Source organism: Trachypithecus francoisi, unplaced genomic scaffold, assembly GCF_009764315.1.
Source record: "Trachypithecus francoisi isolate TF-2019V2 unplaced genomic scaffold, Tfra_2.0 Lachesis_group17, whole genome shotgun sequence".
Taxonomy (NCBI): Eukaryota; Metazoa; Chordata; class Mammalia; order Primates; family Cercopithecidae; genus Trachypithecus; species Trachypithecus francoisi.
Window position 1 is genome coordinate 53,453,936 of NW_022681462.1, and position 26,288 is coordinate 53,480,223.

General features: G+C 37.5%; 1 protein-coding gene across 1 annotated transcript in view; it reads left to right on the top strand.

The window, feature by feature from the left end:
* PSME4 (proteasome activator subunit 4) overlaps positions 1-26,288 on the top strand; it is a 108,166-nt gene that overhangs the window by 53,688 nt on the left and 28,190 nt on the right. Inside the window, 15 exon segments of the mRNA XM_033175714.1 lie at positions 8,952-9,007; positions 10,239-10,295; positions 10,513-10,568; positions 10,660-10,758; positions 12,219-12,281; positions 12,390-12,485; positions 15,098-15,229; positions 17,695-17,904; positions 19,258-19,394; positions 20,912-20,965; positions 21,257-21,386; positions 22,626-22,707; positions 24,410-24,478; positions 24,481-24,562; positions 25,069-25,138. Coding sequence (XP_033031605.1) covers positions 8,952-9,007; positions 10,239-10,295; positions 10,513-10,568; positions 10,660-10,758; positions 12,219-12,281; positions 12,390-12,485; positions 15,098-15,229; positions 17,695-17,904; positions 19,258-19,394; positions 20,912-20,965; positions 21,257-21,386; positions 22,626-22,707; positions 24,410-24,478; positions 24,481-24,562; positions 25,069-25,138 — 1,393 coding nt within the window.

Below are 26,288 nucleotides of genomic sequence, written 5' to 3' on the forward strand. Positions count from 1 at the left end.
AATAAATAATGTTCTTTTAAAAAGGATAAATACTGCTTTTTTTAAATCTATAGCAAATGTTGATTTAGGATTTTGTAGCAAAAAACTTTAAAAAAAAAATAAAGATTTCTTCAATCTTATTCATTATGATTTTGAACTTTTTGTATCTCAGTTTGTTATGATTTTTTAAGTGTTTTCCGAGTGTTATTATTTTGAACGAATAGCTAAATTGAATCCATTGTTAGTTCTGCCATTTAAGGTGAAAAAAATCAAGTTAGAATAAAATCAGCAGAGGCCCAGTGTGGTGGTTTATGAGGCAGGCAGATCCTTTGAGTGCAGGAGTTCGAGATCAGCCCGGATGACATGGCAAACTCCTGTCTCTAATAAAATATAAAAATGAGCTGGGCGTGGTGGCATGTACCTGTAGTCCCAGCTGAGGTGGGAGGATTGCTTGAGCCTGGGAGGCGGAGGTTGCAGTGAGCCGAGATCATGCTGCTGCACTCTAGCCTGGGCAATAGAGTGAGACCCTGTCTCAGAAAAAAAAAGAAAAAGAAAAAGCATAAAATCAGCAGTATATATTAATTTTAGCTTAATTATTAAGTAGATCATAATTTAAATATATTAAGATCATTTTTTTCAACATCAGTATCTTGTTACTAAGCAAGTTAATGAAATCACACGTAAATCACATTCAAATTAGTAAGTGCCCTCTCTTCCCCCTCAAAAAACACAAAGGGGAAAATGATGTACTGATTTTGCAACAAAAACGTTAAAAAGCCTCAAGAAGTGGTTTCAAAATGTGGCTTACGTGTCTTTCCCATACGTTGTGTAGTCATTGTTTGGAGTCATGCATTTCCCATTTTTTTCACTCCAAAAAATTGTTCTTAGGCATTGAGCTTTTTAGATTATTAAGTTTAAGAAGGAGAAGTCAGGGTCATTTCAGGTAAGGACATCTGTTATAAGTGTGTCTAGGAATTTGCCGAATTCTTTTTTAAAGGACTTTTGTTTTTCATTAGTTTTGTTGTTTGATATAAGAGGAGTTATACCAGAAAAAAAGATTGATTTTGAACAATATTTAAAAATAAGAGCCTTCAAAAATTATTTTGATTTTCACCTATGATCTTAACAGTGTGTATTACAGTAAGAACTTGACCCTTTTATGGCATGCAAAAAGCTATTTCATACTTAGCAAACCTAGCACGTCAGCAAATTGAGTTCTGCTTGAAGGTGGCAACAATTAGAATTGTGGTCATTTAATCCAACAATTTAAGAGCAAAAGCATGTGTTTTTAATGTTAGTAAATTTTTAGTACTGAGTGATCATTAGGATGCACTGCTGAAGGGTCTGCTAAAGAGGCCAAGGAATTTTCCTTGCATTTTGTATCAGCCTGTGTCTTGATGACATGTACATTGTAATAGTGAGTTGAAGCAAAAGGCTTTATCCTTTGAAATAAATGTGCATCATGACAAAAGCTTCATATATTTGATTATAAAACCAATTAGATTTTTGTATAATGAAGTGCATCTTAATAAGGAAAAGAATATATTATGATAATCTTATGAATACCATATAATACAGACTATTAGTTTATATTACTATATATTATAAGCTATAAAATTGATCCTGAGTATCCTTTTATTGGCTTTTCCCAGAAAAGTTAAAAAGGAAAGATAAATTTAGCCTGAAAGGTTTTGCGTTTTAACGCTAGCATATTTAGAGTGAAAATTTAATGTAATAATGTAATGAAGTAATAAAAATCTATATTAAATATATGTACATGTTTATATATTTAAACACATATAGATAAAAATATAAAATGCTTCCTGATATATACCTAATAATATGAAATAAAACTTCAATTTTTAAAAATCATTGAATAATACATATTTTTAGGGTTGTTTTTAGTTACATATATCTGTGGGGGATAGTGATTATATAAAGTAGAATTAAGAATAAATGAACATCTCTTTGTCTTTGAATTGCCAAAAGAGGGAGTTTTAAGTCTTCCTTTGGCTTTTACAAGTTCTTAATAGAATTGTATTTAATTTATAACTGGCATTACCTTCAGCTGAAGCTTTGTTTTGACAAAGTATAGCTTTTGACATTTATTTCCTACGTGTAACATTTTTACTTTTTTTGACAGATGGTTAATCTCATAAAGTATCATAAAATAGCCTTTAAAATTTCTAAAGTGCTTATTTTAATATAGGTTAGTAATTGTTAAAATCTTCTAAATCTAAATTGATTTGAAAAAACTAATACAGTTATTCCAATAGATGGTCCCATGGTTCTGTGATACAAATTCATACTGCCTGGTGTGAAGAATGAATATCTGTAGCATAATTTATGGTGATTATCAGCAGATCAGTTTGAAACTAGTAGAGAAAGAGAATTAACTTAGCACATTAGTTGCTCCACAGGAAATGGGAAAATGTACTAGGTCAGGGAGAAAATTAAACACATAATTGTAATGAATATTTTAGTGTAATGTCTAAGATGTCTGAGGAAAATATCTATTGTTAATAACAGTTTGGCTGTGGTATTAGGAGACATTATGCATTTTCTGAAATACCAGACCAGTTTTTAGAAGCACATAGCAATTCATGATTTTTTTTTTTTTTTTTTTTTTTTTTTGAGACAGTCTCGCTCTGTTGCCCAGGCTGGAGTGAAGTGGTGTGATCTCAGCTCACTGCGACCTCCACGTCCCGGGTTCAAGCGATTGTCCTTCCTCAGCCGCCTGAGTAGCTGGGATTATGGGCACCCGCCACCACACCCAGCTAATTTTTGTATTTTAATTTTTTTTGAGGTGGAGTTTCGCTTTTGTCACCTAGGCTAGAGTGCAATGGTGCTATCTTGGCTCACTGCAACCTCTGCCTCCCGGGTTCAAGCGATTATCCTGCCTCACCCTCTCAAGTAGCTAGTATTGCAGGCGTATGCCACCAAGCCTGGCTAATTTTTTTTTTTGTATTTTTAGTAGAGACAGGGTTTCACCATGTTGGCCAAGCTGGTCTCGAACTGCTGACCTCAAGTGATCTGCCTGCCTCGACCTCCAAAAGTGCTGGGATTATAGGCGTGAGCCACCACATTCAGCTTTATATAATTCTTTTTTAAAACATTTAAATTTATATAAATCTTAGGTAAAATTCTAGCTGGTATAATTTTCTTTGTCAGATTACTCAGTATTAAGATTGCCTTGTATGTGTAAGAGTAGTCTTTGTCTTCTGGAAGAAAGAGTACAGTGATTAAAAAAACCAACCAAACAAAAAAAACCCTAGAAGCTTAGTTTACTTCTTTTTTTTTTCTTCTTCTTTAACAAAAAATGGAGACAAGGTCTCACTATGTTGCCCAGGCTGGTCTCTGAGCTCACGTGATCCTCCCACCTCAGCCTCCCAAAGTGCTAGGATTACGGGTGTGAGCCACCACACCAGCTTTTTTATTTATGTATTTATTTTTTTAGTTTTTTTGAGATAGGGTCTTGCTCTGTTGCCCAGGTTGGAATGCAGTGACACAATCTTGGTTCACTGCACCCTCCATCTCCTGGACTCAAGTGATCCTCCCACGTTAGCTCCCAAATAACTGAGACTATCGGCGTGGGTCACCACGCTCAGTTAATTTTTGTATTTTTTGTAGAGATGGGGTTTCGCTATGTTGCCTAGGCTGGTCTCAATTTCCTGAGCTCAGGTGATCCACCTGTCCCCACATCCAAAAGTGCTGGGATTACTGGCAGGCATGAGCCACCACACCCAGCCAAAGCTTAGGTTACTTTTTAGTTTTCCTGTGAGAATATCTAACTTAGTCCTAATAGGGTATGTGGGATGGTCTTAAAATCTCATTGTTCAGGGGAGTGGCTACTAAATGGGAAAACCTATCTTCTGTGCTATATTATTATATTAGAGATTGACAAAAAATAAAAAGCCATGTTCTAAGCATGAAAGTAAATGATCTACCTATTGGTATCCACTTTGGGGATACCATGTACCTTTGGGCCTTTAGCAATATAGGGTTACTAAATATCTTTTTTTTTTTTTTGAAACGGAGTTTCACTCTTGTTGCCTAGGCAGGAGTGCAATGGCACAATCTCAGCTCACTGCAGCCTCCGCCTCCCACGTTCAAGTGATTCTCTAGTCTCAGCCTCCTGGGTAGCTGGGATTACAGGCATATGCCACCATGCCCAGCTAATTTTTGTATTTTTAGTAGAGACGGGGTTTCACCATCTTGGCCAGATTGGTCTTGAACTCCTGACCTCGTGATCCACCTACCTCTGCCTCCCAAAGTGCTGGGATTACAGGTGTGAGCCACTATGCCCAGCCACTAAATATCTTATACTTACTATAAACTTTACAGTTTCAAAGGATAGATATAATAAAGTAATTGTGGGTAATTAAGGGTAAATTTTGTCTTATTTTGTACCATTGAAAACAATTTGAATTTCTAACAGTTTTGTCAGATATCACAGGTTGCTGAATTAATCTTAAAATAAGACCTATTTTGCTCTTGGAACCTTTAGATAGTGTTTTAAGAGAAATATTTGTGGTATAGTTTATACTCATAATTCTACCTTTATAGATGTGGAAGTTGGATTATGTCTTTCCAGAGTCACAGGAATTTTGGACACTTGCCTTTAATCCTGAAATCGTCATTAATTTTTCCTTTTGCAGTCCATTCTCTAAATAATCTTTTAGGTCTAACCAGCTATCACAGGATGCAAAAAACTAACATCTAAAAAACAGGGTTACTCAAGGTAGAGGAGTCATTTTTCATCTCAAAATATTTCTTTACTTTGTGCCCCCTTTCCTCTGATAGATTTATTACGTTATTTTTAGTTAAATCATCCTTAGGATCTCAGCTTTTACTAACTTTTCACTCAAAGAAATTCATACTTAAGGTCTGATAGTGAGACCATTTCATTGATATGTGAAAGGATGTGTTGCTTATGCAATGAGGGGCAGGGCTAGCTAACCTCTCTTGGCACCTCCAGGAAACTACCCAGCTCTGCTGGGGGAGCTGCACACAGAAAAGGAAACAGTTACTACTCCACGGTGAGTAACCCTGTTTTCTCCTTATTTCACCTTCTGACTGTTTTCATTTATTTTTAAAAGCTTGTATGTCAGACTTGGAAATAGTTCCTGTTTTCAGAGTTAATTTAAAATCTAGCAGCATATAAGATTTCTCTTTACTTAGCAACCCTTTGTTCACTTGGCAGGGTAAGAGCCAGGTTTTCGTTTGTGTTTGTAGTTATTATTGCTACCTAGGATTGAATTGGATAATAGGACACAAAAACAGGCCTAATTGTCTCTTGTGAAACATTTATACTTTGAAGGGAAAAAAAAATCTTTTAGTGGCTTGGTTTTACATCTTTTATGTTTATTTTTATTTCGAAGGGGAAGGGTTATTGGGAAGATAGGATGTTCTTTCACTTATACACAGGAAGAATTTTATATTATTGTTTACAGCTGTTTCATGACAATTCACCCAGCCTTCATTTACATATGTGATTTGTATTATATATATTGTTTTTGTGTTAATAGTTATTTTTCACCATCCCTTCTTTCTTTTTTTTTTTTTTTTTGAGTCGGAGTTTCGCTCTGTCGCCCAGGCTGGAGTGCAGTGGCCGGATCTCAGCTCACTGCAAGCTCCGCCTCCCGGGTTTACGCCATTCTCTCGCCTCAGCCTCCCGAGTAGCTGGGACTACAGGCGCCCGCCATCTCGCGCGGCTAATTTTTTGTATTTTTTTAGTAGAGACGGGGTTTCACCGTGTTAGCCAGGATGGTCTCGATCTCCTGACCTCGTGATCCGCCCGTCTCGGCCTCCCAAAGTGCTGGGATTACAGGCCATCCCTTCTTTCTTACAAGTGATTCTTTTCATAGTTCTGCTCTAATCATATCTAAAGAAGATTGCCATCTAGTGGTATGAATACTATAGTTGTTGAAAATTCATAGGTCTTTTTTTAGTGGTACAAATATTTTAATACATTTTACTATAAGTTAGGTGGCCTGGTACTACCTAGAAGCTATGAAGCAGATTTAACTTTATTATTATATAGAGGTGTTATTTACAGTATGTTGTGCTGGAATTATTTTTTTGAATTGTAGTGTTCCTTAGGTTAAATGATAATATGGTTTATAAAATGAACTAGTCAATGAGTAGGATGGATTTCACATGGGGAAGGGGGAGGTAGTGATGGAATCTGATTTAACTTACGTACTATTACTATAGCTTTTAGTCAGAATATAGATCTGTAAGACAGTGCCTTAAGCCTATTCACCTAAGATTATGTGCATAGCTAAAAGCTACTAGAACCATTTTATATATCAGAGATGACATTCTGGGTACAAGTAGATCTGTAACGTCACAAAGAGACAGAGTCATAATATTTTACTTGGGTAATGGATAGAGATTTCTTTTCGTAAAAAATCTTCTAAAGATCAGAAGAGGTAGGGCACTATGGCTCATGCCTATAATCCCAGTGCTTTGGGAGGTGGAGGTGGGAGGATTACTTGGGACCAGGCGTTTGAGACCAACTTGGGCACCATAGCGAGACCCTGTCTCTACCAAAAAATAAATAAATTAGCTGACTTGGTGGCGTGCAAGAGCCTCAAGTGTGTGTGAGTCCACTTGAACTGAGAAGGTTGGGGCTGCAGTGAGCCATGATCATACCACTGCACTGCAGCCTGGGTGACAGAGGGAGATCCTGTCTTGAAAAAAAGAAAAAAAATAAGTAGCTACACTTGCTGAGAAGCAGTTACTGTAAAACATGCTAAGCCAGTTAATTTGTGGTAGGCAAGAAAATATCAAATTATGGTGGATAAGAATAAATAAAAGCTGTAATGTGTACTACCCAGATATATCCTATATATATAGTCTTCCCTTGGTGTAGTTAGGAGATTGGACCCACAGCATACCAAAATCCACTCATACTCAAGTGCCACAGTAGGCCCTGTAGAGCTCGCATACACGAAAAGTCAGCCCTCCATATGTGTAGATTTCTCATCTGGCTAATACATTTAGTTGAAGAAAAAATCTGCGTGTAAGTAGACCCACACCTGTGTTGTTCAAGGGTCAGCTCTTTGTAGGAGATATGGAATCTGTATTTTAATCCAAGTTTTAAAAGTAAAGGAAGAAGATAAGGCTTTTATTTAAATATATTACTTAATATTTTACAATCTTATACAGGATTTTTAAAAGTAGTCAGCATAAGTGATAATTTTTCAGATTCCCTGGTAACAAAACAATTCAAAGTGTCACATGGATTTAAAGAAATTTGGTGTCAGGACTCTTAGATGAAACTTGTTTGAAAAACTTTAAATTCCCAAATGACAGCTTTTTTGATATAGTAAAACCTATGGAGAATAATTGATCATAAAGAATGCTTTTTTTCTCTTTTTTGTATAATATGACTGTAACTAAAGTGACAGTAATTAAAATTCATGCTTGACTTAATGTTATATGGCATTAGATACAGACTGGGTAAGCTGCAGGCTGTATATTTCTACCTCAGGAAACTGTTTATGGCAGCAGTGCGGGAGACACATACTCTAATGGGATGGCTCACAGCAAGCACTTCCCCTTGCTCTAACAATGGGAGGGGCGGGGGAGGGTGGGAACCCTCTTGTGCTTTATTCTTGTTACTTTTGAGTACAGACCTTTTCTCTTTGGTGAAATCTAATTTCAGTAAAGACTTGACGTTCATGTAAAGGAATCTGATTGTATTTTCTACTAACAGATTTTGGATACATACATATTTTTGATCATGCAAAAATATATAAGATGCTCAAGTTTGCCAGTGGTTGAAGCTTTATAGAAGGAAAACAAATATTAAGCTTTGAAGTAAGTTAGTGAAAAAGAAGCCATTCTTTGTTTATACTCTGTGGGCTTGGTTTTGAAACTTGAGAAGGTATTGTTGCTATCCTCTGTACTGGGTTATGGTGAGGAACATAGTTAAATAACTGACATTTTAGAAATGTTTTTTCCTATTGCTTAAATTCATAATTGTCAAATATTAAGGTAGAGATAACCCATTTAATTCAGCTACTTTTTGAGGGTGTACAATATAGCTCAGGCTGTACTGATGTAAAAATGGTATTTTCTTCATGGCAAGTGCTGTGCAGTTCATTGGTGATTAGTAATAATAACAAGATTGCTGTTTATTAACTGTATATGCTTGCCGCATTTGTGCCTGTTTTTCCTTTTAGAATGTATCTCTTTGTTTAATAAAAGCTTTGAATTGAATCTCATATTTTGAAATAAAATATTGAAAATGAGGTATATTTTTCACTAGCGAAAATGTAGATTTCAGATATATCAATTCTCATTTTCCTATAAAATCTGTTCTTGGCATATGTAAAAAGTGACTTTTAACTGTTTAATGAATTTAACTAGTTGGGTCTGGTTGTGGTAGCCTTGCAGAGCAGGGCTATCGCTTATAGGCTCAGGGTAGCCTCTGGTTGTGGCATCATAATTCTTTATGGCAGATCTTTAATTAGGAAACAGTGATTTTTACTTCTGAATTTCTTCGAAAAGAGGTCTTTTTATTGCACATGTTAGGAGAGATGTGTTTGACTGACTTTAAGAGGAAGGGTAATCATTATCTAAATAAGCTTGTCAGTTCTATATGCTTTAGTAAAATGTGTGAGTTTTAACTGTTGTACCATTATTAAGCTGACTTTTCTTTATATAAATGTTTATCATATTTAATTTTTTACATTTGAATATTGGATATCAATATTATCTTCCTTTAGGAGGCCCCCTGAAGTCACTACATTTTTTCTTTAAGATAAATAACATGATTCTTACTGAAACTGCATTGATCTTGAGAAAGATAGATCGATTTTTCCCATTGAAGATGGGAAATCTGTGTCTGTTAAAAGAACATAATCTTTGTTTTGGTTTAAACAGTCCAGCAATGCAACTTTTCCCTTTAATACTTCATATTGGTATTATTAATAAATGCAAGCACTCTTGTTTTTATACAGAGTACCAAGTATGGTGTCCTTGGAAGAGACAAAGTTGTATACTGGACTTGAATATGGTATGTGAATCCTAATCCTAGTAAATCTGTGTGGATTATTTTTGTCAGTAACTCCACAAGGACAAAATGAAGTATGAAGTAGTGTTTTTGTTTTGTTTTGTTTTGAGACGGAGTCTCACTCTGTTGCCCAGGCTGGAATGTGGTGACGTGGTCTCTGCTCACTGCAACCCCTGCTTCCCTGCCTCCCGGGTTCAAACGATTCTCCTTGCCTCAGCCTCCCAAAGAGCTATGATTACAGGCATGTGCCACCAAGCCCAGCTAAGTTTTATATTTTTGGTAGAGACAGAGTTTCACCGTGGTGGCCAGGCTGGTCTCCAGCTCCTGACATCAAGTGATCTACCCACCTTCGCTTCCCAGAGTGCTGGGATTACAACCGTGAGCCACCCCGCCCAGCCTAAAATGAAGTAGTTTCGTATGATGATGTTCCTAATCTCTTTTTTGATATATGAAAAGAATATTAATTATACAGTAGTCATTTCTGCCTATTCTGGAGAAACTGGAAAATTATTATATAAAGAATAGCCAGTAAGAAATTGGGTCAATCTGTATTTGAATGCTATGTACAGAGGTAGGCTTTTATATATCATAATGTTCATTTATGTTTAAAATTATTCTAGCACTTATATATTATACTTGGTGTAAATAGGAATATCGTAACCCTATATTTGAATGAACTTTATACCCTCCTATCATAATAAAGTTTTATAATAACATTTATGTAAAACATTTTATCATTAATGTTCCAAATATAACATGACTAGAAATTTAGCACCCTTTCTCATTGCTGGATTAACACTAAAGTTAGTTACATACATTAATTGCTAGGGTGTAATTGCTTGATTTAGGTCACCCACTAATTATAAAATTCCATGTATTTTAATCTCTAATTAGTGACTAGAGCCTTTCAAATATCAGCAAAGGTGGTTTTTCTTTCCCTCGCCCCTCCCACCTTCTTGCCCCATGAAGTTTTATAAGCAGGTCATTTTATTTATTGTTATTATTATTTTTCTTTATCTTGAAGCATGATAGACATCTCATAAGCAGGTCATTTAAGTGTAGAGGTTTTAGAAGTTGCTGTAACATGCCTAGCCACTAATCCAACTATGGTGAAGGCAGACCTATTTTTTCCTCCAATACTTTATCCCTTCTTGACCTAACCTGTTGATACTAACTTTAAAAGTCTGAGGAGCATTCAGTGTCTAAAATACCTTCTTTTATTTTTTCAAAATAGATCTGTCTCGAGAGAACCACCGAGAAGCAATTGCTGCAGTTATAAGGAAACTTCTTAGTAAGTATATCTGTACATTTAACTTATTTGTACTTTGGAATAAGTATTTTGGAATTTTAATCTATAACATACATGTGTTTACTTAACGTTTTTTATTCTAAATGGTGAGAATATTGCGCAGTGATTTTTTTCTTAATGGATTCTTAACTAATGCCTCAAGATTCTTATAGTAGTTCAAAATATTTTAACCAAAATCCTTTTCCTTCTCCCATTATAGACCACATACTTGATAATTCAGAAGATGATACCAAGTCATTATTTCTTATTATAAAGGTACAGTTGTCATTTAATAGTTGCATAATTATTAATATGATAAAGCTTGGATTGATGACTTGCAAATACAATGTGAAATTCTTTGACACAGATTATTGGAGACCTTTTGCAATTCCAAGGATCTCACAAGCATGAATTTGACTCACGATGGAAAAGCTTCAACTTAGTAAAGAAATCAATGGAAAATCGGGTCAGTATTTTCACCTAAAAGTCTGCACTAATTTTTTTTTTTAAAGATGTATAATAATCTCCTAGTTTGGATATTATTCATCATATAGAGGAAGTTTCCCTAAAAGGAAAAATAGTAGATTTAAAAATATGTAAAAGTTAAAAACATCATGGTAGAAATCAAATGGATCCTAGCAAAAAATGTGTTTTTCTTATACAGAATCTTCTGCCTGTTTCCATGATAGTCTCTAAACTCTCAATGGCAATTTGGACAATAGCATTGAGACTACCTTGTAAGAACTTGAAGGAATTTAAAAATAGGAGGAATTATCTACAGGCATGAACTTAAAGCATTGCACTTTATGTAGATCTGAGAAAATTACCTTGTATTCATGCTGCAGTAGAAGTCATCGTAAGCTTCTTTGGGACCCCGGAATAAAGAGTATCAGTGTAAGCCAAGAGATGTTCATGGCAGTGTTCTTATACCAGAAACTTTTACTGAAATTGAGTGTAAAAAGGTTGTGTGAGTTCGTTGTTTAGACAACAGTTGCTAGATACTTCAGGCAGAAGGAATGGCATGTAAAAGGGCAAGGAGATATAAAAACATCGCATGTTTTAGGGGCCAGCGGCTGTAGGGGGTAAACTAGGTTGTTTATACTTTGTTGTGAGAAAGTGCTTCAGTTTTATATTCAGCAGTGGGAGAGTCATTAAGGGTTCTTAAGTAGATCTGATTTGAATATTGATTGGAAAAGTCAACACTCAATTCACTAAACATTAAAAAGCTCTGCCACCACTGTGAACAGTAAGTACAAAGAGATTGATACTGGAAGCAAGAAAGGGAGTTAACTATTACACTCCAGGTGAAAAACACAGCCTGAGTCAAGTCACTGGTGTTGAAATGGAAATAACATGTTTTGAAAATGGTAGAATTGGGAGGCTTAATGACTAAGGAGCTGTGGTGTGGAAGAAGAAGAGTCTTTGAGCCTCAACTATCTGCCTTTGGTGACCAGGTAGAAGATTATATGGATAAAAGCTTAAATTATAACTTTTAGAAATCTAAAAGATATTATTATTAAATTTTGTAGTAAACATATATTATTACCCTGAAAGGCTATGGCTATTTATAGATTTAAGAGAGTTGAGCAATTGTCTTATTAGGCTGTTTTTGTACTTGCAATATTTAGCTGAATAAGAACACAACTGTTGCTCTCCCATGCGTGGGTCTAGTAGTAAACTATCAGAGAAAAACAGGGTGTTGGATGGGCTATTTAAAAGGGGGATATTTCTACTATTACCCATAAAATTAATTAAGATAGCATATTTTTATATAAGCCTGATGTCTTTAGAATAAAGGAAATACCACCACCACTCACGAGCCAACCAGGGACCTTTTTGACCGCTTACTAAGGTATTTTAGAGGCATCTATTGTTGAAGTCAATTAGTGAAAATGTTGAAATATTTGTTGCTACTTTGTTTTCCAGCTCCATGGGAAAAAACAACATATCAGAGCACTGTTGATTGATAGAGTAATGTTACAGCATGAGGTAAATATGTTTTTCATAATGATTTTTTAAATGCCAGTTTTCCAGATGAGTATTTAGTTGTGTTTTCATAATTAAATTTTAGTAAATACTTTGCAATTCTTTTCTTAGCTACGGACACTAACTGTTGAGGGTTGTGAATACAAAAAGATACATCAAGATATGATCAGAGATCTTCTTCGCTTATCTACAAGTTCATACAGTCAGGTAAGGTTTATCCAAACACGGCACTCTCCTCCTGCCCTCCCATTTTATTACATGCAATCTTAATTTCCCCCTTTTAACAAGAGAGTTTAAATAATTTCTCCCATAATTGGAATTATTCTCTCAACTACTGGAAATTGTAATTTCCAGTAATTACATCCAGGAAGTAATAAAACCAGAACCAAAAGCTAGGCTCTCTTAACTCACGTTAGCATAGAAAACAGCTTTCATGCCGGGCGCGGTGGCTCAAGCCTGTAATCCCAGCACTTTGGGAGGCCGAGGCGGGCGGATCACGCTGTCAGGAGATCGAGACCATCCTGGCTAACACGGTGAAACCCCGTCTCTACTAAAAAATACAAAAAACTAGCCGGGCAAGATGGCGGGCGCCTGTAGTCCCAGCTACTCCGGAGGCTGAGGCAGGAGAATGGCGTGAACCTGGGAGGCGGAGCTTGCAGTGAGCTGAGATCCGGCCACTGCACTCCAGCCTGGGCGACAGAGCGAGACTCCGTCTCAAAAAAAAAAAAAAAAAAAAGAAAACAGCTTTCAAATTGCAAATATATTCAAGCTAAGTTTGCTAGTCATTTTTTTAAAATGCTTAATGTTGCTATTTGCAATTACTTCTCATTTATTTAAATTTGGAAGACAGTGCTAGTGTGATATTGAAGTCCAGTCTACGAAGGCCACATAATTCCTCCTAGACATTATGCTTAGGTTTTAGGAAGCTGCTACCGCATGAATTGTGAGGGCTGTCTTTTAAGATAGTGGAGGCAAAAGAGAATCATGTGCAACAATTATTCTATCTTTGTAAAATAATGTAAATTAGCTACAGGTTAAGCATTGGAAACCCAAAATGCTCCAGAATCCAAAACTTTTTGAGCACCAACATGATGCTCGAAAGAAATGTTTATTGGAGCATTACTGATTTCAGATTTTTGGATTTGGGATGATTACCCAGGAAGTTTATAATCCACATGTTTCAAAATCGGAAAAAAATCTCAAATCCAAAACATTTCTGGTCCTGAGCATTTTATTTTACTTTATTTTTATTTTTTGAGACACGGTCTCTGTTACCCAGGCTGCAGTGCAGCAGTGTGATCACAGCCTACTGTAGCCTTGAGCTCAAGCTTTGAGCTTGAGCTCAAGCGATTTTCTCACCTCAGCTTTCTGAATAGCTGGGATTACAGGCATGCGCCACCATGCTGGACTAATTTTTTCATTTTTAGTAGAGACAAGGTCTCACTGTATTGCCCAGGCTGGCTGGAACTCCTGGGCTCAAGCCATCTTCCTGCCTGGGCCTCCCACAGTGTTGGGATTACAGGTGTGAGCCACCATGCCTGGGCACCTGAGCATTTTAGACAAAGGATACTCAACCTGTAACTAATCTCTGGCTCAGAGATTCCCTCTAAAGTAATGTTTAAAATGAGTTTGAGGCCAGGTATGGTGGCTTATGCCTGTAATCCCAACACTGTGAGTGGGAGGCCAAGGCGGGTGGATCACTTGAGATCAGGAGTTCAAGACCAGCTTGGCAACATGGTGAAACCCCCTCCCTCCTAAAAATACAAAAAATTAGCCAGGTGTGGTGGCATGCACCTATAGTACCAGCTACATGGGAGGCTAAGGCAGAAAATCGCTTAAACCCTGGGAGGCAGAGGTTGCAGTGAGCTGAGATGGCACCACTGCACTCCAGCCTGGGTGACAGAGCGGGAAAAGAAAAACAAAAAAAACTGGTTATAGGAAAAGCAACATATTGTGCATATTTCAAACTCTTTTTTTGTTTGCTTGTTTGAGATGGAGTCTCGCTCTGTCACCCAGGCTTGAGTGCAGTGGCGCCATCTCCATTTACTGCAACCTCCACCTCCTGAGTTCCAGCAATTCTCCTGCCTCGGCCTCCCCGGTAGCTGGGACTACAGGCATGCACCACCATGCCTGGCTAATTTTGTATTTTTAGTAGAGACGGGATTTCACCATGTTGGCCAGGCCAGTCTCTAACTCCTGACCTCAGGTGATCCACCCGCCTCAGCCTCCCAAAGTGCTGGGATTACAGGTGTGAGCCACCGTGCCCAGCCTACTATAACCAGTTATTATCCATTACTGTTTAACTAGTTCATAAGTTGTAAATTTATACTTAATGTTTTGTTTGGGTCAAAAATATGTGAGATTGTGCTTAAGGTTTGCCTTAAGAATTTTAAGTTGTTATGTGTCTGTTTTGGTTTATTTAAGTTCCTCCTGGAAATTCTTTAATTTTCCTTGTGTGGACAGAAGAGAAAATCTGGCTCTTCATATGAAAAGTAATTCAGAATAAAAAATTTAATAGTATGCTGATTACTTTTAGCTATGTTACTGAGCAAATGCATATTGGTTCCATTCAGTCTTGCTTTTATCAAACATATTTCAGTCAGTGTAACCTAAACCATGGATATGGTTGGTGGTAATGTGCTTTCCTTTTGGTATAAGTAAAGATAATCATTTACTTGTTTTTTAGGATATTTGCTTTGAAATTTCTTTTGTTAATGAGAAAAACATGTAAATTATCATTATTGTTTTTGAAATTTGTTTTAAACTGCTTTGTACTTTAATATATAATAAAAGTCCTTTGTTAATAATACTTCCTCCAGGTGAGAAATAAGGCTCAGCAAACATTTTTTGCTGCCTTGGGAGCATATAACTTCTGTTGCAGAGATATCATTCCCTTGGTTTTGGAGTTCTTAAGGCCTGATAGACAAGATGTTACACAGCAGCAATTCAAGGTATGGGGTTTTTTTTCTGTTTCACTGTAAACATTTTCAAATATACTGAAAAGTTGAAAGAATTCTACAGTAAACATCCATAGCTTCACCATTGAGATTCTATATTTAAGATTTTGCTATATTTGTTTTATCGCATATCTGTTCAGTTTTTTTATGTATTTCAAAGTAAATTGAAGATATCAACGCGATTCACCTTTAAACAGGTATAATCTTTGTTTCATATCGATATGAGAAGACTCATTATTTACTTATTTACCTCTGTTTGTGATCAGTATTTTGATGAAGAAAATGTAAGAAGCAGACTTTCCTGAGGAAAAGAATTGTTGAACTTGAGTGCTAGTGGCCAAGTAGTCTGGCTGGCCTGTGGGAGAGAGGGATGAAAGACCAAGAAGTTTAGAGTAGTATGACCAGCATGAAGGAAGGGCTTAAGACAGGAAGGAAGAAATATGGTAAGTTTGAGCAATGATATGAAAGCTTATGTAATTGGAGTAGAGAAGAAAAGAAATGATACTGGATAAGACAAATATTACATCCTATGGGGATGTAATAGAGTATAGGTAATATATAATGATTGCTTATACTGTCAGGTAGAAAGAAAGAGATTGAGAGTGAATTAAGCGTGAGAACAGATAGGACTTGGTGATTGAATATGAGGGGACTGAAAAAAGGAAATGTGAAAATTATTAAGCTTTTGGATCATACAACTAGTTGTTGGGCACATCAGAGAGAGCGAGAGTAGAATAGATGATGACATAGTTAATTTGGACTAGTTTAATTTGAAGTGGTTCCAGTGAACTAAGAGCACCGTCAAGTGGGCAGTTAGACATCTGAGTCCGAAGATACCATTTCCATGTATGTCGATGATAATTGAAATCTATGGGCATGGATAAGAAAGCCTAGGAGGAGATTAAGAAGAGGACCAAGGGGCATATGTTGAGAAACTCCTTTAGAAGCCAATAGAAGAGCTGAGTGACACTGGAGAGGTCAGAAAGGTATCAAGAAATAGGGAAGAATCACAGAAGGCAGGGAGAGGTCTTTCTAGAAGGAAGAGTCAGTGAGTACGTTCATTGTTTTTTTGGAGATAATGAAGATGAACCCTAAACATGTTCCGTGAAGCTTGTAAGATAGAGGTGTCAGTAAACTATAGCCCAGGGTCAGTTGCTATTTGCTTTTGTAAAAGTAAAAGCTTGCTTTTTTAAAACTTCTGTTGAAACACAGTCATGTTCATTCCTTTATGTATTATGTATGGCTACTTTCACTCTACAGTGACAGAGAAGAATAGGTGAGACAGAGCAAATGGCTTTGCTGTTTACTTTCTGGCCCTTTATGGAAAATATTTGCTGACCCCCAGTGCAGATGTATAATTCAAGAGTCTTGTAGGTTTGACTCATTGACTATCCTGTTGTTGACCTTAATGAGAGCAGTTTAAATGGACAAAATTAGAGAGGTCAAGTACAATCAAAATAGGAAAAATATCTATTAGATCAACAAAATCCAGGTTATGAGTGACCTTATGGAGAACCAGTAGAGAGGAGTGGAATACAAAGTCAGTAACAAGCTAGATTGGAATCAAGTGAGTTGAATTGGAAATCAAAATATTTTGATACTAATAACTCTTTTTATGAAAAAGCCCTTTAGAAAGGATACCTGCTGTCATCAAAGGATACCTGCTGTCATCAGAATCATTGTGGTTAATTGGACTTTCATGAGTAATAAATACACAATATAGTTTTTATGTACTTTGTAAATTACTCAGCAACCGGGTGTTAACTACTATTTAATAAATTATTTCAAACACCAAACATTAGACCCTAAAATTTTAAGAGTGGCACATTTTGTGGTTTTTATGATATAGTTGAAGAAAATTACTATGGAATATGTGTTCTTAGAAACATCCTTACGTTTCTTTATTACCTTATTAGTAGCCATTCTTTGAGCAATTTCTTTTTTTCTTTTTGGAGACAGGGTCTCGCTGTGTCACCTAGGCTGGAGTACAGTGGCATAAGCACAGCTCATTGTAGCCTCCGACCTCTTGGGCTTAAGTGATCCTCCCACCTCAGCCTCCTGAGGAGCTGGGACCACAGGTGTGTGCCACCATGCCCAGCTAATTTTTGGTTTTTTGTAGAGAAGAGGTTTCACCATGTTGCCCAGGCTCTCAAACTCCTGAGCTCAACCGGTCTACCTGCTTTGGCCTCCCAAAATGCAAGAATTACAAGTGTGAGCCACCTCACCTGTCCCAAACTCTGTATTAAATGACTTAGAGAAAATATTAATGGATGCCACTTAAATGTCAAGTTAAAGTTTCTAAAAAGTAACATGTTCAATGTGTGAATATATTTTACTAACCAATGTTAAGCATTTAAGTAATCAGTACTCATTTAAAATCAACATGTAGGTGTGTTGGCTACAACTACACGATGCCTCTTATTTCCTATGTAAACATATGTATATATTTTTCTCTGCAGGGTGCCTTGTACTGTCTCCTTGGAAATCACAGTGGTGTGTGCTTGGCAAACCTTCATGATTGGGACTGTATTGTACAGACTTGGCCAGCGATTGTTTCTTCAGGGCTTAGCCAAGCAATGTCCCTGGAAAAGCCATCAATAGTGAGACTGTTTGATGATCTTGCAGAAAAGATTCATAGGCAGTATGAAACAATTGGCTTGGACTTCACAGTAAGCAATGTCATTCTTTCATTCAAGTTTTAGTGGAAATCCCGCCTTGTTAAAATGCCCTTTATTCTTCTTGCCCTTTTTCCAGTAATAATATTCTTGGCATTTGAGTCCAGTGTTCTTTTAAAAAAGCATTTGTTACCTGTTTGCTTTTGTTACCTGATCACTTTCATTGATCATTAAGTACTTTCATAGATAACAAGGTAGAGTAGCAAGTTGGAGCGTGGTGGGGAGACAGCCAGGGCTCCACAAAGGCTTACTGATTTGTTGTATTTACCCTTGTTTTGTGTGTGCCCACAGCTTCATTTTTCAAAGAGTTAATTATATTTTATGAGGTTTACCATGCTAGCCAAAGTCACAAAAGATCGACTACTGGGTCCGGGTCTGTAATTTATAGTGAAGAAAACTAAAATTGAATGATTTGACAAATGAAAGACTAAATGTAACTTTCAGTGTGGTGCTCAGGTTGAGAGTTATAGCAGGTTTTCTAGGAACTTGCAAATCTGTATTTTACCCCCTCAGAACATGGGGGTGAGTAAAAGAAGGATGAGCACAGCTGAATCCCCCTCTACCTTGAAGTGACTATGGTTGACATCTCTCCCCTGGTTTAAAAACCACTGTTCTAAATATATTCCTTTTAAATCAAACATAGGGTTGCTATTTGCAACTGTCTTTAGATTATACTTTATTTTTTAGAAAAAAAATTTAATTGAAATGTAATTCACATATCATAAATATCACCCTTTTAATATAGACAGGTTGTATGCACAATAGTATAGTCACAGGACTGTGTAAACACTCGAATTCCAGAGCATTTTCCTTTTTGTTTGTTTCTCATTCTCATTCTGCCTCATTCTGTCCCCCAAGGCTAGAGTGCAGTGGCATAATCATCCCCTGCCTCAACCTTCCTAGTAACTAGGACTATAGGTGTGCACCACCACACCCAGCTAATTTAAATTTTTTTTTTTTTTAGAGAGACAGGGGTCTTGCTGTGTTCCCAGGGCTGGTCTCAAACTCCTGGCCTCAAGCAGCCCCCTCACCTTGACCTCCCAAAGTGCTGGGATTACAGAGATGAGCCACCATGTCTGGCCTCCACAATATTTTCATCGCCCCAAAACAAAATGAGTACCTAATAGCAGTCGCTTCCCATTCTTCCATACCCCAAAGCCCTGGAAACAAACCACTTTCTTTTTCAGTAAATTTGCCCGTTATTAGATATTTCATATAAATGGAATCATAAAATATGTGGACTTTTGCGTCTGGCCTCTTTCACTTAGCATAACATTTTCAAGGTTCGTTCAGGTAGTATGCATCAGAACTTCATTTTTTTTTTCCTGCTTTTTTCTTTTTAACAAGATTCCAAAGTCATGTGTTGAAATAGCGGAATTACTTCAACAGTCAAAAAACCCCTCTATCAACCAGATATTGCTTAGCCCAGAAAAAATTAAGGAAGGAATTAAACGCCAACAAGAAAAGAATGCTGATGCCCTAAGGTAACTGATGAATGGTGTACTTCAATAGATGATATATAGATAGTAAGTTTTGGCTTTTCTTGAGACAGAGTCTTGCCCTGTTGCCCAGGCTGGAGTACAGTGAGACGGTCATGGCTCACTGCAACCTCCACCTCCCAGGTTTAAACTGTTCTCATGTGTCAGCCTCCCGAGTAGCTGAGATAATAGGCATGCACCACCACACCGGGATATTTTTGTGTTTTTAGTAGAGGCAGGTTTTCACCACATTGGCCAGGCTGGTCTTGAACTCCTGGCCTCAAGTGATCTGCCCACCTTGGCCTCCCAAAGTGCTGGGATTATAGGCGTGAGCCACCACGCCTGGCTGATAGTAAGTTTTTAACATCTCTAAAATATAGATGTATACCATAATTGCTTAATGATGTTTACAGATTGACTTCTGAAAAAAAATACAAAGAAATCGAGAGATAGTTATTACAAAGATTCCTGTTTTCTCTTTGTAAGCTATGGAGGTATAAAATACCATCTTAAAAATAAGGTCAAGCGTGGTGGCTTTTGCCTGTTATCCCAGCACTTTGGGAGGTTGAGGTGGGAAGATCGCTTGAGCTAAGGAGTTCGAGACCAGCCTGGGCAACATGGTGAAACGCTGTCTATACAAAAAATACAAAAATTAGCCAGGCATGGTGGCATGCGCCTACAGTCCCAGCTACTTGGGGGGCTAAGGTGGGAGGATCGCTTGACCCTGGGAGGCAGAGGTTACAGTGAGCAGAGATTGTGCCTCTGCATTTCAGCCTGGGTGACAGAGCAAGACCCTGTCTCAAATAAAACAAAAAGTTATTTCACTGTCATATCTTTTTTTTTCTTGTCAATTATCTTTTTTTTTTTTTAAGGTAGTAATATTTCAGAAACTACATAACTGGTACACATCAGTCATTAATTCCTAAATTCAAGTTTAGCAGATGTATCATTTTATAGTTCATATAATAGGAATGACTTTTTGGTCAAATTTGGTATCAGGATTTTAATAAACTGTTTTTGGATTCTTGGTACCAAAGTACTTAAATCCTTCAGTGATGACACTCAAGCAAGAGTCTTCCTAACTTGATTTTGTCTTTGCCTTATAATTAGTATATGAATATGCCTCTTTGTTGTTTTCTAAAATGTCTATAAATAATAAACTCTTATAGTCTATCTAATGTATTTCCGATACCTGGTGTATCGTGTGTGTGTGTGTGTGTGTGTGTGTGTGTGTGTACCACTCCCAATTAATTGATTACTACTTACAGAGTTACTTGTGCATGTCCACTCAGGAAAAGTTGAGTTCACTCTCCTAGCCTTTCATGAGCTTTTCCCAGCATCTCTGTTCACCTGTCTGCTTTCATTCTGGCTTGCTTCTCACCAGGCCCTTTACAGTCAGGTGGTGAGAAGTAAGTGGGGAAGGAGGGTGAATTTGGCTAGAATTTGAATTTCTATTATATTTTTTGATGTTCATTTTAGTATTATAGTAAAGTAATACCTCACTTGATTTTTTTTTTTTAAAGGAACTATGAAAATTTGGTAGACACTTTGCTAGATGGTGTGGAGCAAAGAAACCTGTAAGTGCAAAAGATTTTTGTAATTCTCACAGCATTTATCTTAAATACTATAGGAGTTTTCTACAAGGAAGGCTATGAATGACTGTGTCACAAAAAGTTGTATTCTGATTTGTGTATTTGTAAGCAGATTAAGAGGAAAAGAGATGGAGGGAAAGTTTGGGATTAATAATAGCAGCATTCTTCAGTAGACCTATTTTAATTCTTGAGAAACTTATAAAGTGTTTCACATACTTTTTTTCTTTTCAAGTGGTTTTATGTGTGGTATGCTTTGTCATTTTTCCTCCTTTTAAGGCCCTGGAAATTTGAACATATAGGCATTGGGCTTCTGTCTCTACTGCTGAGAGATGACCGAGTGTTGCCTCTTCGTGCCATACGGTTTTTTGTTGAGAATCTCAACCATGATGCAATTGTAGTTCGAAAGGTACATACCTTGTTTTAGCTACAGTCTTGGGTTTGAGACTATGTATGTGACCCGAGGTCTTTAAATTCTTCACAAACAATACACACTTGGTTAATAAATATCTTGAAGTGTATTGATTTGAAATCTACCCCGCTGGTTCAAAGATGATAATGATTCATCTAACAAATATATAAGGACATGCTTAGGCACTGTGTGTTTAAACCCTGGGAATATAGCAGGAAATAAGTTTATAGGCTAATGGGAAAGATTGAAAAATTAGAAAATTAGATGTGTAGTGTTTCAGGAGGGGTACAGTTTTGTACTCTCCAAGTGTCAGAGGTGAGGTGGGGGATGGGGAGATGGCCTAAGCTGAAGCATTGGAGAACGATCTTTAAAAATACCCTGAGGCTGGGCCAGGCTTGGTGGCCCATGCCTGTAATCTCAGCACTTTGGGAGACTGAGGCAGGCAGATCACATGAGGTTGGGAGTTCCAGACCAGCCTGACCAACATGGAGAAACCCCGTTTCTACCAGGAGTACAAAATTAGCTGGACGTGGTGGCGCATGCCTGTAATCCCAGCTACTCGGGAGGCTGAGGCAGGAGAATCGCTTGAACCCGGGATGGGGAGGTTGTGGTGAGCCGAGATTGTGCCATTGCACTCCAGCCTGGGCAACAAGAGTGAAAACTCCATCTTAAAAAAAAAAACCCAGCACTTGGGAGGCCGAGACGGGCGGATCACGAGGTCAGGGATCTAGACCATCCTGGCTAACCGGTGAAACCCCGTCTCTACTAAAAAATACAAAAAAATTAGCGGGTGAGGTGGCGGACGCCTGTAGTCCCAGCTACTCGGAGGCTGAGGCAGGAGAATGGCGGGAACCCAGGAGGCGGAGCTTGCAGTGAGCTGAGATCCGGCCACTGCACTCCAGCCTGGGCAACAGAGCGAGACTCCGTCTCAAAAAAAAAAAAAAAAAAAAAAAATACCCGGAGGCTAAGATTTGAAGAATGAGCAGGTATTGGTTTAACAAAGAAAGGGTCAAAGTTTTCTAGGAGGAGAGACTAGCATGGGTCAAGACTGTAGAGTAAGAACTGCCTGTGATTTATTCTAAGTCAGATTTAGCACTCACATGGCTGTACTGCCAGATGTCAATAGGTTAGGTGTTTTTTTTAAAGAAACAGAATCGATTTCTCCTTTGAGTAGAGCAGGCAACCAGTTAAACGATTTAAATTTTTTTTTATAAATGTACCTTTTTTCTTTTCTAGATGGCTATCTCAGCTGTTGCTGGTATCCTTAAACAGCTAAAAAGAACCCACAAAAAGCTGACCATTAACCCATGTGAAATCAGTGAGTACTACCAGAAGTAATTAATAGTACTTTCCAATAAAACTCAGAAAATTTTCTTGACATGTATACATTTAGTTCTTGACCTCAAATATTGTTCTATGGATATTAACACAAAATATGAAATAACATTATTGCCGGGCGCGGTGGCTCAAGCCTGTAATCCCAGCACTTTGGGAGGCCGAGACGAGCGGATCACAAGGTCAGGAGATCGAGACCATCCTGGCTAATACGGTGAAACCCCGTCTCTACTAAAGAATACAAAAAAAAAAAAAAAACAACTAGCCGGGCGACGAGGCGGGCGCCTATAGTCCCAGCTACTTGGGAGGCGGAGGCAGGAGAATGGCGTAAACCTGGGAGGCGGAGCTTGCAGTGAGCTGAGATCCGGCCACCGCACTCCAGCCTGGGCGACAGAGCCAGACTCCGTCTCAAAAAAAAAAAAAAAAAGAAATAACATTATGAAGGAAACAGTTGACTTAGTAAAAGCCAGTGATAACTATCTACAAAAATAGATTGATTTTTTCTGCCTTCATATGCTTTATCTCACCCACTAAGCAATTATACTAATTATTTCATCAACCATATTTCAAAGACTTAAATTGCTGTTATTAATTTGTTAAATGTTTCTCTTTGGGTGGTGGGATTAGGGACAAGGTGAATTTTCTTCCTCATACCTTATTGTATTACCAGAATTTTTCAGAAGAAGAAACCATTTTTTTCTGGTCTCCAATCCAGGATTAAAACATTGCATTTCAATTGTATGGTATCTTTAGTTTCCTTTAATGCAACGTTTAATCCTGGATTGGATTATAGTCCAGAAGAAAATGTTTAAAAATTTTTTTTTAATGTAAAGTACATTCAGGCCGGGCGCGGTGGCTCAAGCCTGTAATCCCAGCACTTTGGGAGGCCGAGACGGGCGGATCACGAGGTCAGGAGATCGAGACCATCCTGGCTAACACGGTGAAACCCCGTCTCTACTAAAAAAAACACAAAAAATTAGCCGGGCGAGATGGCGGGCGCCTGTAGTCCCAGCTACTCGGGAGGCTGAGGCGAGAGAATGGCCTAAACCCGGGAGGCGGAGCTTGCAGTGAGCTGAGATCCGGCCACTGCACTCCAGCCTGGGCGACAGAGCGAGACTCCGTCTCAAAAAAAAAAAAAAAAATGTAAAGTACATTCAGTGGTACAGCCTTCCAAATTTGAGTAAAGTCTGTTGATGAAATAATTTTACTGTATTAATGTAAACTTTGAGAATTGTATTTTGATTATTTGAGATGATGTCTACAGTTGATACTCATAGTTTTGATAAGTATGTGTGGAGAGAGAATATCAAAATGTCAAAATTTGGGTGTCTCAGTGAAAGTTATGTGGGAAATCTTTGAGCTTTGTAAGTCTGGAATTATTATTTCAAATCTAAATAGTTTAAACAAAATTAATCCATTTAATTTTGGTAAAAGGAATGAAGTACGTTTCATCCTTGATCTTTTCCCCCAAAATAACTGATTCAACAAAATTTAGTAGATAATCCCATCTTCTCTGTTTTGAAATGTGCCCCCAATTGCTCATACATATGTTACCTTGTCTTGAGAGAATTTTAATAGTGTTGTATTGTGAAGACAAAGTTACACTGGTACTGTTGATTGAAATTTGAGAATAACTGTTGGGTGAATGTTTTTAAATTCATCAAATGTGATTGTCTTTTCCTTAGGTGGATATCCTAAACCCACCCAGATTATTGCTGGTGATAGACCTGATAATCATTGGTTGCATTATGATAGCAAACTTTACCAAGAACTAAAAAAGAATGGGAGTCAAGTTGCTTTGTGGAAAAAACTCACTGGGGATACTACACCTGGCCGAAGTAAGTAACTTACTGTGTATCTTATCATTAAATGCCTTTGATATAACTGTTTTATCATATTTCAGTTTCTGGGGAGATTCAGAGGCACTTGAAGGTTCTTTTATCTTTCCCCTTCCCTAGTCCTCTCTTTCTTTTGCTCCTGCCAATGCTACGCCTCATTCCTGCCTCTTTCCTTGTATGAAAACCCTTAGCCTTTCTGAATCCCATGGTTATATGGCTAAGGAGGTTATTAATAGCTGCTCTAAATTATATTCCTACCTATTAATAATACACATGCCTAAGCCAGCCCAGAGAAATACATATTTTTCTCTCCTTATTAACTCCATTTGTCATTAGGACACAGTGATCTGATAGATTTTTAAGGCCTAGACTGTTACTGCTGTACTCATCTCCCCAAACTTAGCATCTAGTTAGAGTTCATTAAAAGTGCCTTCTAATGCTTTCTATCCATGAAGCTCTAATATTTTTTTCTATGCATATGATAAATATGAACTCTTACTATATAGGAATATGGTTGTTTATGCTGGTGTGGAAGAGCAGCCTAAGCTTGGCAGAAGCAGGGAGGATATGACAGAGGTAAGCATTCCATTTCACCATGGTTCAAATGCATCTTATTTTGGGCCACTTATTTATCTCAACCTCACTTCAGTTCTTCTTTTTCTTTTTTTTTCTTAATACAATTTGTGTTTTTCAGTATAGCGCTGCATAAATACTGGTGACTATGTAATCCATTCTCCCCAACCCCTTTATACCAGTGCCAGTTGACACAGATCTTGATGTATCTAAGACTGAGTTACTGCCCCCTTCAGCACTCCTTTGGCTACTGCTTAATGTAGTTTGCTGCTCATTTCTTGTATCAGTTCTGTTACAAGTGTTTTAAAGGAAAAGTTAATGACTGATTTTTAGTTTTCTATTGCATATAAATTATGGGTACTCCGTAAATACATATTGGTAGATTTCAGTTAAAACTTGACTTAAACTTCATTTAATTTACTTCATTTTGAAAGTTGACTTGGCTGGGAGCCATCACATACCTGTAATCCCAACACTTTGGAAGTCTGAGGCAGATGGATCACTTGAGCCCAGGAGTTTGAGACCATCCTGAGCAACATGGCGAACCCCTGTCTCTACAAAAAATACAAAAATTAGCTGGGCGTAGTGGTGCACACCTCTAGTCCCAGCTACTTGGGAGGCTAAGATGGGAAGATTACCTGATTACCTGCAATGAGCCATGATCACACCACTGCACTCCAGCCTGAGTGGCAGAGTGAGACCCTGTCCCAAAAAAAGAAAAGAAAAAAGAAAATTGACAAGGGTTTTTAAGTTTATGTATTCCTCAAGTTAATGGTGGTGTAACTTTTTCTGGTCCTTAGCGGTTGGTTTACCTTTTTAACTTCTGGTGTTTTATAAATATGGAAGTGATTTGTTGGGGCTTGATTTATAGTTTTGGGGATTTTAACAAATTGCACACCAGATGTCACAGTTGCTTTCGGTCTTCATTTCCCAAGCAGAACATTTGTTGATTTTTAATTCACGGTGTGAGAAATAGGATTCAAACTTGAGAATCTGAAGGAAAACTTATTCTTACTGTTTTAGCATTTTTAGAGGGAGATACTTGGTTTTAGAAATCATTGTTATCTATGAGAACTAAAAATTCATTGAAACAAAAATACAGCCTGTTTTTGACTATCAAAATCTTGTAATTTTAACTTTTTCAGAATCATGT